Source organism: Cynocephalus volans, chromosome 5 (assembly GCF_027409185.1).
Source record: "Cynocephalus volans isolate mCynVol1 chromosome 5, mCynVol1.pri, whole genome shotgun sequence".
NCBI classification, from domain to species: Eukaryota; Metazoa; Chordata; class Mammalia; order Dermoptera; family Cynocephalidae; genus Cynocephalus; species Cynocephalus volans.
The window spans coordinates 163,584,150-163,597,792 of NC_084464.1; the positions used below are offsets into that span (position 1 = coordinate 163,584,150).

A 13,643-nucleotide genomic window follows, 5' to 3' on the forward strand; every position below is an offset into this window, starting at 1 on the left:
GACCTCCCCTACTGCATTTTACACTCTTTGATGAGTGCCTCTTGGCCTATAACGGGATGCAAACATACAAACAAATAGACAGGCTTCTCTGGAAAAATATGGTAAGGTAGCTGGGGAGGAATACAGAACTTACTAGGCTGAAGGACAGAGTCTGCCACTTAGATTCCCTGTGAGACAGAAGCGCCATGAAGCCAGGACTTCTGTGTTTTTTTGTTTTTGTTTTTTTTTGGATCCACAGTGCCCAGAAAAGGCCTGGACCTATAGTAGGTTCCCAGCAAACATGTGTAGAATGAATTTGTTGTAAGCTTTTAACAAGACCCTCAATTTCTCAGTGTTTTCCCCCCTTAGCAACAGAATGAGTACAGTAAATCACGCTACCTGTATTTTCACAGGCATCAAATGACAGTTGATGAGTCCACTTGCAAAGAACAGAGCATTGTACTAGCATTGACCATCTCAGTTAGCCCTTGTCTTCAGCAGCTAGCACAGGGCCCAGTACATACGAACTGCTCATTGACTACGTGCTGACGGACTACACTTCTTTGTAGTCTGTTTGACCTACTGCATATCCAATGGCTTATTTCATTTTCACACTGAAGAGACCTCGTTCCCATCGCCACCCCACCTTGCTTCCCACTGCATTCTTTCTGGAGGCACTTCACAGCCCAGTTCTCTTTGCTGAACAAGAACAACAGAAGGGAGTGTATCCTGCACACAGGGTTCCTGGACTTCCACGGGTCAGCCGGAGCCCAGTGCTCATCTTCCCAACAAGGCCTGGGGTGTGCTCACGCCTGTGTCCCCCCTTGGCAAGGACAGTAAATGCCAGCAGCCAAGGAGCTGCATAACGAACCTGCCACTGCCATTAAATAGGATATAAAACAAATTTGGGATAAAGGTAAACACTGAGTTTCTACTCTTGTCAACTTCAGATTTTTAACGTGCCTGAGTACCAGGAACATTACTTATCCCACTGAACTTACGCTTAACTTCTTTCAACGTTAGGTTCACAGCAAGCCCTTCTCCATTACTGGATTAGTAGTTGTGTTTGTGTGAAACATGTTTGACCCTCAGAGGCCCTACCGAGTACTCCCAATCCTGATTTAGTGATACCGTAGCAGAAACTTTTGAACAAGTAATTACCTCCGGCTTTCACGTCTATTCCTGAGCTTTGCTTAACGATCTCTTCACTGCCTACAGAAGCCACACGCCTGTGTAATATGATGACAGCGGGACAAAGAAACCAAGATGAGACAGGCGACACTGTTCCAGTTCAAACACACAACCCGCACGGTGCCAGCCTTGAGGCAAAGGCGAGGGCAATGTCAAGTGGAATCTCTAGGTCACCCCATCATCCCCCACGGCGCCCCTTCTTCACTCAAACACGTTTTCACCGTTTTGTCATCTACAGATTCAGCAATGTGATTCCGACACGAGGAGGAAGAGAATAAAATCCGATTTTGAAATAAAAGACACCAAAAAGACCCGTCCACGGACGACTGTGAAAACCCGAAGATGCCCAGGGCAGGCACAGGCGGACAGGACGCGGCTCAGCGTCTCCGGGCGCTCGGGGCACCCCGCGGGGACCTGCCGCTGCGGGGCCCCGCACGGGTGGCCCTCGGCTGGGCGACCTCCGGGGCGCCGCCGGGCACTGACCTCGAGCCGGCTCAGGCTGGAGCTCTTGGAGCGCGACTTCCTGCGCAGGTACACCGAGAAGAAGCGGCGCACGCTGAACTTCCTCATGCCGCGCTCCATCGCCGCGCACCCAGCCGCCGGCAGCCGCAGGGCCGCGGCACGCGCATCCCCGGCGCATCCCAGGCGCGGGGGCTAGGTCCGCGGGCGGGCGCCCAGCGCGGCGGCCATGGGCACGGACGCGGGCTGCGGGCACAAAGGGCAGGCCGCGCCGGCCACCGCGGCCGGGGCCCCAGGCGCTCGCTTCCCCGCCTCCTCCCCGCCTCCCGGGCCAGCACAGACCCCGGTAAACCCCGCCCCGCCACTACCACCAATCAGCGCCCGCCGCCCCGCCCCGTCCCCGCCCCCCCACCAATCAGCGACCGCCGCCCCGCTGCCTCAGGCTCTCCCTTCTCCACCTCGGCCCCTTCCTCCTCCCCGGAGAGCACCACCCCCAGGCAGCCCCGCCCCACCACTACCACCAATCAGCGCCCGCCGCCCCGCCGCCTCAGGCTCTCCCTTCGCCAAATCCGCCTCCTCCTCCTCCTCCCGGGAGAGCACCACCCCTCCTCCGCCGGGTGAGTACCAGCTCCGAGCAGCCCCCCGCCCACCGTCACTACCGCCAATCAGCGCTCACCGCCCCGCCCTGCCACGCCCACCACCCTTGCCAATCAACACCCTCCACTCCGCCCACGAGTGCCCCGCCTCCGCCGCTACCTCCAATCGGCATCCGCCGCCCCTTCGCGCCTGGCGCTCCTCTCCCCTCCCACTACTTCCCTCCTAGGACCCGCTCCGCGCAGCCCCGCCCCGCCCGCCGCCCAGCGGCCAATCAGCGCGCGCGGCCGTCGCGTGCCCCGCGAGCCCGGGCCGAAGCGCTCCCGCCTGGCCCGGCTGTGCACAGGCTCCCGGGCTGCGCTCGCTGCCGCCCGGTGCTGCTCCTCCGGCCCTGGTGGGCTTTTTCGTAGCTTACGTGTTCTTTCCTTCAAGCATCCATATTCACGCTGTGGCGTCAGGCCTTCCCCTGCTGAACACACTTTTAATTAGCAAACACTCCTAGAAAACGGGACGCAAACGAGAGCAGCACGGAGCGCTCGCGCTCCACCCCCTCGCCGCCGGAGGGGCCCTGCAGCGCCGCCCGGGACCGCCTTCCCAGCCGAGGTGTCCCGCCCGGCACTCCGAGCAGCCGCCTTCCCTCTGCTGGTGGTGCAGACTGCAGCCTGGCGCGGTCGGGGCACGGACGGCCGCCGGGGAAGTACAAAGACACGTGTCTAGGACGAATGCACACAGATGACCGATCCGGGCTGTACAGGGACTATCCTGAGACCGGCTGACCTGGTCTCAGGGGGCGGGCTCTCAGAGGCCAGCAGCTGGCTGCCAGGACCGCAAGGCATTTGCCTTCAAGGGAAACATAGGTTTCCCCCCTAGAATTGCTCATCGGAGAGCTGCAGTGGGTAAAGAGTTTGGAATGTCCCCAAATAAGAATTTGTAAGCTCATGCTGCATTCAGGTTGCGGTGAGGTCAGGTGAGCGCTGTGGGTGGACTGAAGACCAGCGTCTTAGTGATGCTGCAGAGCTCCACAGTAGAAAGCAGGGAGAGTTCAGCGGCGGGACTCTGGCACTGCCTCGTCCTTGCTTGGTGAACTTGGGCAGACTTTGTGTTCCCAGTACTCATCTCTAAGATAAAAGTATGAATAAAACCCGCAGCACCTTCCTTACAAGGTCACTGTGAGGCTTACGCAAGATAATGGATGTGGTGGTGCTTTGTAAATTTTAAAAAGTGCAATTCATTTTCATATTACATATTAAAAGATCTATAGTGAATATTTTTCTTTAAAAACAGCAGAAGTGCAGAGCCCCACAGAGAAACCAAACGTCCCTTTTTGCCTCTTCCCAAGACAGTGTGCCAGCTGAATGCCCATCAGAACTGGTTTACTGCTTCCCTTTAAGGCCCTGCTAGGAGGGCGTCAGCCGCACTCGCAGAACAAGCCCCTCAACTCCTGTATTCCTGATGGGACCACACAGGCATCTGGCTCTGAGCAAACCCGAAGATAGTCGAGGCCATGTGATGTTGCTGCTCTGGCACAGAGAGCAGCGGACAGATCTCAGGCTGGTCACAGGTCCTCCAAGTTTCCCACTGTGGGAAGGCTGGTAAAACTGGTTGGAGACAGAAGTACAGGATGTCAACTATTCCAATTCATGGGCATCCTGCTCGGGACAAAAACCTCCAGGCAGGCCCAAATCAAGACTTGTGTTTTACCAACAAGAGTATTTTGACCTGGTCTCAAGAATTAGAAAGGAAATGTCTTATGAGACATTCATGATTCCATCAAATTAGAGTGCGACAAAATTGTTCTCTTGAACTCGGAAATCCTAAAGGCAAAAAAAAAAAAAAGGCTTTCATATTTCAGCTGTGGAATTCATCACTAAAACAAGTCTGTTTGCCTATGTTATTGTCCTGGTAAAATATAGGTGTGCCAAAATCTCTAGCAATCATTCAGCACTACTTCATGTGCTTATACAATGAAATCCTCTAGACCACCAAATCTTTGGTAGGTTGCAGGGCCCACTTTAACCTGGGTTCAAGTGACCTTTACCAAACACCAGAAGAGGTGGACTTAATAAAGGCTCATGCCCAGCTGCTGGAGTGGGAGAGGAGTGGAGAGAAGATGAAGAGCTCAGGAGACCTCCGAGTGTCTCTCATTTTTCTCTGACTTGAGCACGGTAAGTTTGGGACTGAATTCCATGGCTACTGCTACTTCTAGGAGAGCAGCAGTTGGCTACTGGGCATTCCACGCAGTTCAGTAGGTGATTCTCAGATGCCTACTTGCACCTGACACTGCAGTCGGCATCAGGGATACAAAATTAATGCAACAGCTCAACAAGTTCACAGTCTGGTGGAACAGAAGGCAAGTAAATGGACAAATCTGATGTAGCTTTTTATATAGCATGGAAGAAATTTGTAAGAAAACGCCATGTGAACAGAGAAAAATGAGAAGTCAAGGAGGAGGTGGCATTTGGTATGAATTCCTGGGGACATTTTCCAGGCAGACAACAGGCAGCAGGAGTCCCAGGCTGGGGGATCCCAGGGCACAGTCAGAGGCTACTATGAAGTTGCCCATCTCTCCACCTACATGGGCAGCCTGTGGGCAAATTTGGCATGCTCTCTGCATTTTGGAAATATGCCCTGTTCTCAGGGCACCTGACAAGAGTATGGTACTATTTTCTGATGACCCAAGAGTGAGATCCAAGAGCTTCTAATTAGCCGAGTACTGACAAATGTCTGGTCCTGTCCAAACAGTCCTGCCCACTACTGACATTTTTCAAGCTTTAAAACTCTCACTTATTCTCATATTTCCAACAGAATGCTAAACTGCACTTCAAGTCAAGTTTCATGTGTCTTAAAAACAAAGAAAAAAATTCTGTTTCATTAGGACTACAGCTTCGCCTGCTGCTGGGCCCTCAGCAGCTGAATTCACAGGGCCACTGGTCAGTAATCGTGCCAGCAAGGGAAGGCTCCACCCGTGATAACATCACCCTACTGGGTGCTCCAGAGACACTGTGCCCAGCCAGGACAAGGGAGGCAGCCCTGCTGGACTCAGTGTGCTTGTGTAACCTGCTTCCTGTGGCTTCATAATAGATTTAATCAAGTTTCCTGTTGCGAAGTTCCTGAGCATACAGAGAGTGGCCCTTTTGCCTGCGTAGAGGGTCTAGAGGAGAGTGGACCAAAATTAGGCCCATCGAACCAGAACCCACATCTCAGCTGGGTCCCTGTGTACTTGAAATGTTCATCACATTGAAGCTTCCCAAAGGAAGGAACTAATCCTTGCTCAGGAAGACTAGTTAAGTTATGAGTTCCTAGAGGGTACATTGCGGTAGGAGTGTCAGGTTGGGGCACACTCAGAGCAACGAGGGGTCAGCAAAGGCTCTGGGGTCTGAGGAAGGGCCTCCTGGGCCTCTGGCCACCCAGCCCGCTCTCAGCACTCACCCACAGCACGCTGTCTGGGGGCTCATTTCCACATCTGGGCACCAACTGGAGCCACATCAGAATGACTCCTGGCCACAAAGTTAAACAGTTTAGCATCTCTGAGCATATTACAGTTTAATAAGAAAGTCTGATGACTAAAAAGTGTTCAAAACATTGGAAATAAAGCTATAATGGTGAAGTACCAGGCAATGGAATTTACATTTCAAACAAGAGGGTCTCAGTTTCTGGGAAGAGGTTGGCAGGAGGAGAAACCCACAGGCCAGTTGTACCTGAACCTAATTAATTGACTTATACCAGATTTAGGGAGGAAAGGGTTTCAAGTGGTAGAAACCGGCAGGTTTGGCTGGGTCCCATTGGGAGTCCTCAGAGCAGGAAGGTGGGAATCACACGGGGCCATCTTAGAAGTCTGCCTACCAGGGATTGGGTATATAAATAACCCACGTGTTCACTGTTACCACCTAGTGCTTAAGAATGTGGACTCTGGTGCTAGACGGCCTGAGTTCAAATCCCAGCTCTGCCACTTTTCGGCCTGTGTAACCTTAGGGAGGTTACTCCAGCCCTCAGTGCCCAAGTCTACTCATGGGTAGTGGGTGGGCACAGCCGCAGCGTCTTTGTCCACGCACTGAGTAGGCAGAGCCAGGAGTATGGGAAGCCTGACGGAGTTTTAAGCAGGGAGAGTAGGCTCTGATTTGCATTTTACAAAGGCCACACTGGCTGCTCTGTGTGGGATGTGCGCGGCAGCAGGTGACTGCGCTGGCCCAGGACAGGGTGGTGGCTTGTGCTGGGACAGAAGCAAAAGGCAGAAGCAGAAGCAGACAGACTCCAGACGCCTCTCCTGGGTGCGCCCCATGGTGCTCACCGCGTTCTCCCATCAAAGCCCAGGGACGCCCCAGGGACTCCGAGTGCACACTCCTCTTAGGGCTCTCTATCTTGTGACTGGCACCCTTTCACCCCACCCCCACCCAACACACACACATGCTTGCCAGCCAAAACGAACGTCCTTTGGACCATGCTCCCTGTCACTTGAGCATGTCCTTCCCTTTCCGGGAGCAGCGTCCTCTTCCCCCTTTCCCTGGCTCATTCCCACCCTCAGGTGCAAAGTGGATGCCACGTCTCTGCACAGCTAGACGGAGGGCTGTCCCTGGCTCCCGCAGCCTCTCATCCCCCTGTGCCCTGCCCATTTGGGTGGAAACGCACCCTCGCTTGTCGGCACCACCCAGGCGATGGCAATGCCCCCCAGGGCAGGGTCCCCGCTGCCACCTTCCCCTGTGGACCTCGAAGTGCAGCTCAGCCACATCACAGCATGCACAGGAGACACAGTGAACACTGGTTGCATGAATGACATTGTGGCCCCTGCTGTGGTTCTTCTCTAACCTAGTCAGGCTAAAATTTATGCAGGAGAGAACGACTCATAATTAGTGAATCACAGACCCGAATTTCTAACACAATTAAATATTCACAGCATAGTTGGCGTCGTTTATCACAAGTCTTATTTAAATTATGATTGTATTGTCCTTGTGTGTTCTTTGTTTTAGTTAGTTCTTGATTATTAGATTTTTATTCTATATAATTTCTTTAGGAATTGAGACATTTGGGATGTGAAAATATACAAACAATCCAAAAACCTGGCAAAATGAAATTCCCTTATTTTAGAGTTACGTGTTGCTTTCTCATCTCACATAATGTGTAGGTGTCTTATTATCCATGTTGTGCTCACTTTGGAACTAAACACGGACACTATCACAAACCATAGATTTAAAGGGAGCAACCTGAATTCAATGTGCGAAGACTCAGTGATTCCGAGATGATATAATGGAAACAATAAAGAAAGGGGAAAATCAACCTGGAGGTGGAGCTGTGGTGTGAGAGCCCGTCCTAGTCCTAGAAAGTCCAGGTACCTCCTCCTTCTCCTGGTCCCCAAGTGGGTCACCAGGTGGTTCTGCCTCCTAAGCTTCCTCTCAGCTCTGTCCCTCCATCACTGGGGCCACTGCGGGTTTACTCTCCACTGGGACACTGTCATGTCTCACAAGACTGTTACAAGACTGTCACAACACTGAAACTGTTTCCACTTCACAGGGTTCTCATCTACACCCTATTGCCAAGAGAACGTTCTAGAAAAGGTTGGGCTGAAATGCCCCCTCCCCCTCGTGGATGAGGAACCTCCACACCGGAACACTGGCACTAGACACCAGACAGGAGGGCAGGGGAGGCGGAGGCCTTGTGGCCAGAGCCGGCCCTCACACGTCCACAGCCTCAGCTCACTGCCCCGTAGCAACAGCAACCAAAGCTCACACTGAGAACATAAAGTGAACCGCGACCCCAAGTGCCAAGCACAAACATTCACAGACGCTCCCCAGAGAAACCCACGTTACACTCAGTCTTCAAAGACTTCCCTCAGATACAGTTCCAAGGAGCAGGAGCCTAGGTTCATTCCGTCTCTTGGCTACTGGGAATAGGGCTGCAATGAACATGGGAGTGCAGGGGTCTTTCTGATACACTGATTTCATTTCCTTTGGGTACATACCCAGTAGTGGGACAGCTGGGTGTAGGGTAGATCTATTTTTAGTTCTCTGAAGAAACTCCATACTGTTTTCCAAGTGCCTGCGCCAATTTACATTCCCACCAGCAACGCAGGAGGGTTCCCTTTCCTCTGCATCCTCACCAGCATTTGTTATTCTGTCTTGTTGATGACAGCCATTGTAACTGGGTTGACACATTTTGTCATTGTGGTTTTAATTTGCATTTCCCTGATGATTAGTGATGTTAAGCATTTTTTTCATGTGCCTGTTGGCCATCTGTATGTCTTCTTTTGAGAAATGTCTGTTGAAGTCCTTTGCCCATATTTTAATTGGGTTATTTATGTGTTTTTTTGCTGTTGAGTTGTTTAAGCTCCTTATATATTCTGGAACTAGCCCCTTGTCTGTGTATGCAGCTGGCAAACACTTTCTCTCATTCTGTAGGTTGACTCTTCACTTTGTTGACCGTGTCCCTTGCTGTGCAGTTTTTTAGTTTGATGTAGTCCCATTTATGTATTTTTGCTTTAGCTGCCTGTGCCTTTGTGGTCTCACTCAAAAAAGAGCTGCCCACTACCATGTCATGTAGCATTTTTCCTATGTTTTCTTTTAGTACTTTCATAGTTTCAGTCTTATATTTAGGTCTTTGATCCATTTTGATTTGATTTTTGTGTATGGTGAGAGATAAGGGTCTAGTTTCAGTCTTCTGCATGTGGATATCCAGTTTTTCATACTGTTTCCAAATGTCCAGTAGCATTTGTTGAAGAGACTGTCCTTTCCCCTACTGTATATTTTTGGCACTTTTGTTGAAAATCAGTTGACTGTAAGTATGTGGTTTTATTTCAGGGATATTCTATTCCATTAGTCAATTTGTTTGTTTTTATGCCTACATGCTTTTTTTGGCTACTACAGCTTTATAGTGTATTTTGAGGCCAGGAAGTATGATGTTTCCAACTTTGTTCTCTACGTTCAAGATCGCTGTAGCTATATGGGGTCTTTTGTGGTTCCACACAAATTTTAAGATCATTTTTTTTTTTTGTATTTCTGTAAAGAATGTCATTGGTATTTTGAAAGGGATTGCATTGAATGTGTAAATTGCTTTGAGTAATATGGACATTTTGATGATGTTAATTCTTCTGACCCATGAACATGGGATCTTTCCACTTATTTATGTCCTCTCCAGTTTTTTTCACCCATGTTTTATACTTTTCATTGTAGAGGTCTTTGACCTCCTTCATTAAATTTACTCCTCGGTATTTCATTTCTTTGGTAGCTATTGTGAATGGTATTACTTTCTTAATTTCTTCTTTGGCTATTTCATTGTTGGCATATAGGAAGGCTATTGATTTTTCTGTATTGATTTTACATCCTACCACTTAACTGAATTCACCTATACTAGTAATTTTTTGGTGGAGTCTTTAGGGTTTTATATGTACAGGATCATGTCATCTGCACATAGGGATAGTTTGACTTCCTCCTTTTCAATTTGGACGCCCTTTATTGCTTCCTCTTGCCTTATTGTACTGGCTAGAACTTCCACTACTATGTTGAGTAAGAGTGGGGAAAGTGAGCATTCTTGTCTTTTTCCAGGTCTGAGAGGAAAAGCCTCCAATTTTTGTCCAGTATATTAGCTGTGGATTTGCCATATATGGTCTTTATTGTGTTGAGATACATTTCTTTCATACCTATTTTGTTGAGAGTTTTTTATCATAAACGGTGTTGGATTTTATCAAATGCTTTTTTCTGTGTCTATTGAAATGATCATGTGGGGTTTTTTTCCATTCATTCTGTTGATGTGATGTACCATGTTTATAGATTTGCATGTGTTGAACCATCCTTGCATCCCTGGGATGAATCCCACTTGATCATGATGTGTCATCTTTTTAATGTGCTGCTGTGTTCTGCTTGCTAGTGTTTGTTGAGCATCTCTGCATCTGTGTTTATTAGGAGACTGGTCTGTTGTTTTCCTTTCTTGTTGTGTCTTTTTCTGGTTTTTGGTATGAGGGTAATGGTGGCCTCATAGAATGAGTTTGGAAGTATTCCCCTCTCTTCAATTTTTTGAAAGAGTTTGAGAAGAATTAGTGTTAGTTCTTCTTTAAATGTCTGGTAGAATTTGGCAGTAAAGCCATGTGGTCCTGGTGTTTTCTTTGCTGAAAGACTTTTTATTACTATTTCAATCTCATTACTCGTTATTGGTCTGTTTAGGTTTTCTAGTTCTTCATGATTCAACTTTGGTAAGTTGTATGTGTCCAGGAATTTATCCATTTCTTCTAGGTTTTGCAGTTTGTTTGAATATAGTCATTTGTAAGTAGTCTCCTATGATCCATTGTATTTCTTTGGTATCAGTTGTAATATCCCCTTTTTCATTTCTGATTCTATTTTTGTCTTCTCTCTTTTTTTCTTCATTAGGTTAGCAAAAGGTTTATCAATTTTGTTTATCTTTTTGAAAAAACCAACTCTTTGTTTCATTGATCTTTTGTAATTTAAAAAAAATTCTAATTCATTCATTTCTGCTCTGATCTTTGTTATTTCCCTCCTTCTACTGATATTGGCTTTGGTTGGTTTTTGTTTTTTCAGTTCCTTGAGAAGTAAGGTTACGTTGTTTATTCAGAGTCTTTCTTTTTTGATGTAAGCATTTATTGCTCTAAAATTCTCTCTTAGAACTACTTTTGCTCTGTCCCATTGGTTTTGGTATGTCCTGTTTTCATTTTCATTTGTCCTCAGGAATTTTTTATTTTTTATTTTTTTGGCACCTGGCCAGTGCAGGGATCCCAATCCATGAACTTGGTGTTATAAGGCTGTGCTCTAACCAACTGAGTTAACTGGCCAGCCCCCTGCCTTTAGGAATTTTTAAATTTCCTTCTTGACTTCTTCTTTGGCCCATTCGTTATTTAAGAGATATTGTTTAATTTCCATGTATTTGTATGGTTTCTGGTGTCCCTTCTGTTGTTGATTTCTAGAGTCATTCCATTGTGCTCAGATAAGGTAGTTAGTATGATTTCAATTTTTTAAAATTTGTTGAGACTTGTTTTATGTCCTAACATATGGTCCATTCTAGAGAATGTTCCATGTGCTGCTGAAAATAATGTGTATTCTGTAGTTATTGGATGAAATGTTCTATAAATGTCCATTAGGTCAAGTCTACCTATAGTAGAGATTGATTCTGATATTTCCTGTTTGATTTTCTGTCTTTGATCAAAGGGTGATCTGTACTTTGCTGAAAGGAATATTAAAGTCCCCAACTGTTACTGTGTTGGAGTCTCTCTCTCCCATTAAGTCCAGTAGTGCTTGCTTTATATAACTGGGTGCTCCAGAGTTGGGTGCATATATATTTAGGATTGTTATATCCTCATGTTGAATTGATCCCTTTATCATTATATGATGACCTTCCTTGTCTTTTTTCACTTTCTTGGCTTAAAGTCTATTTTATCTAAGTATAGCTACTCCTGCTCTTTTCTGGTTTCCATTTGCATGAAATACCTTTTCCATCTCTTCGCTTTTAGCCAGTGTGTGTCTCTGTCAGTTAAGTGAGTTCTTGTAGGCAGCGTATTGTTGGTTGTCTTTCAATTGGGGCATTTAATCCATTTACATTTTAGGATTATTATTGATATATAGGGACTTGTTACTGCCAGTTTGCTTTTTTTTTTTTTTTTTCCCCCTGGTTGCCTTGTGAATCCTTTTATCTGGTCTTACTGTCTTCCTTTCTGGTTGAGTGATTTTCTTCAGCTTTACATTTTGCTTTCTCACTATTTATTTTTAGAACGTCTCTTCTAAGTTTTTGTGTTATATTTACCATCAGGCTTACAAAAAACATGTTATAGTTATAACAAATTATTTTAAACATTAACAACTTAACTTTGATATCTAAGAAAAAAGAAAAAACCAAAGCCTACTCTATGCTTTGGCATCATTCCTCCCACTTTTTGATATTTTTGTTGTTTCAGGTTACATCTTTTAATATTGCTTATATCCTACACAGTTGTTGTATATGTTACTGTCTTGGTCGGTTTGTCCTGCTGTCTTCATACTAAGGATGTAAGTGGTTTATTCACAACCCTTATGACACTGGAGTATTCTGAAGTTTTCTGTGAACTTTACTAATGAATTTTGTACCTTCAAATGTTTTCTTGCTACTCCTTCCCATTGTCTTCTTTCAGATGGAAGAACTCGCTTTAGCATTTCTTGTAAGGCAGGTCTAGTATTGATGAATTCCCTTAGTTTTGTTTGTCTGGGAAAGACTCATTTCTCCTTCATGTTTGAAGGTTACTTTTGCTGGCTACAGAATTCTTTGCTGCCAGTCTTATTCCTTCAGCACTCAATACATCGTCACTTTCTTTTCTGGCTGTCGTGTGTCTATTGAGAAATCTGCTGAGGGATGTACTGGGACTCTTGAATGTTATGTGTTTCTTTTCTCTTGCAGCTTTCAGTATTCTCTCTTTATCTTTGGTTTTTGATAATTTGATTACGATGTGCCTTGGGGTGTTCCTCCTTGGACTGAATTTGATTGGTGACCTCTGATCTTCCTGTCCCTGGATGCTGTCATCTTTCTCTATACTTGGGAAATTTTCAGCCATTATTTTCTTGACTATGCTTTCTACATCTCTTCCTTTTTCCTCTCTTTTGAGTATGCCAATTATATGGAGGTTATTTTGCTTGAGGGAGTCCCATTTCTGTCCCACTTTTTCTTATTTTTTTTTTTTCCTTTTTGCTCCTCTGATAGGATAATTTCATGTGTTTTATCTTCAAGCTCACTGATTCTTTCCTCTGTTTGATTGAATCTGTTGCTGGAGCTTCCTACAAGTTTTCAATTCAGATAAATATTTTTTCTTTCTAGAATTTCTATTCTATTAATTGATTGTATTCGTTTGTCAAATTTCTCATTCTGCTCCTGAATTATTTTCCGGATATCATTTAATCTTCTATCTGTATTTTCTTGTAACTCCCTGAGCATCCTTAAGAGAGTTATTCTGAATTCTCTGTCAGACAATTCATAGATCTGCTGTTCCTCTGCATCCATTCTAGTGCTTTGTTTGTTTCATTTGGTGGTGACATACTTGTCTGCTCTTTCTCGATCTTTGCATCTTTATACTGATGTCTAAGCATTAGAGGAGACTGCCATTTGCTGCTGATTCTTGGGGGAAGGCTTTTTGGTGCGGATCATTAATCACTTCCAGGTCTGGGCTGTGTGGGAATTCCAGCCCAGGAAGAGTCTGTCTTGCAGTTTGAGCCCACTGCAGTTCTATTGCCCTTATCAATTTCCACTGAGACCAGCTGCCCGTGCTGCGCCCAATGTTCCCCTGGAGGGCTGGCCTTTCCCTGCACTCCAGCTTCCTGTGGGGACACTGTGTGTACCTGTTCCTTGTGATAACTCACCAGCCTCTTCTCTCCAGTCAGTTGCTGCCGTCTGCTCCTATGCAGCCCAGGGGAGAATCCTGCTAGTGGTTTTTATGGCCTGTGGGCTACTACGCTCTGAAGCCC

At 46.5% G+C, this 13,643-nt stretch overlaps 1 protein-coding gene across 3 annotated transcripts in view; it reads right to left on the reverse strand.

Annotated features, from left to right (window-relative positions):
- RPS6KA2 (ribosomal protein S6 kinase A2) overlaps nucleotides 1-13,643 on the reverse strand; it is a 260,600-nt gene that overhangs the window by 187,021 nt on the left and 59,936 nt on the right. For 2 of the 3 annotated variants that reach the window (XR_010023543.1, XM_063096079.1), the window contains exon 1: nucleotides 1,654-1,920. The exons of the other annotated variant lie outside the window; for it this stretch is intronic. Coding sequence is in view for 1 of the 2 variants with exons in the window: in XM_063096079.1 (XP_062952149.1) it covers nucleotides 1,654-1,752 (99 nt within the window). In the remaining variant the exon portion in view is untranslated. Of the gene's footprint in view, nucleotides 1-1,653; nucleotides 1,921-13,643 lie in introns of those variants that run through there. 3 annotated transcript variants of the gene reach the window in all.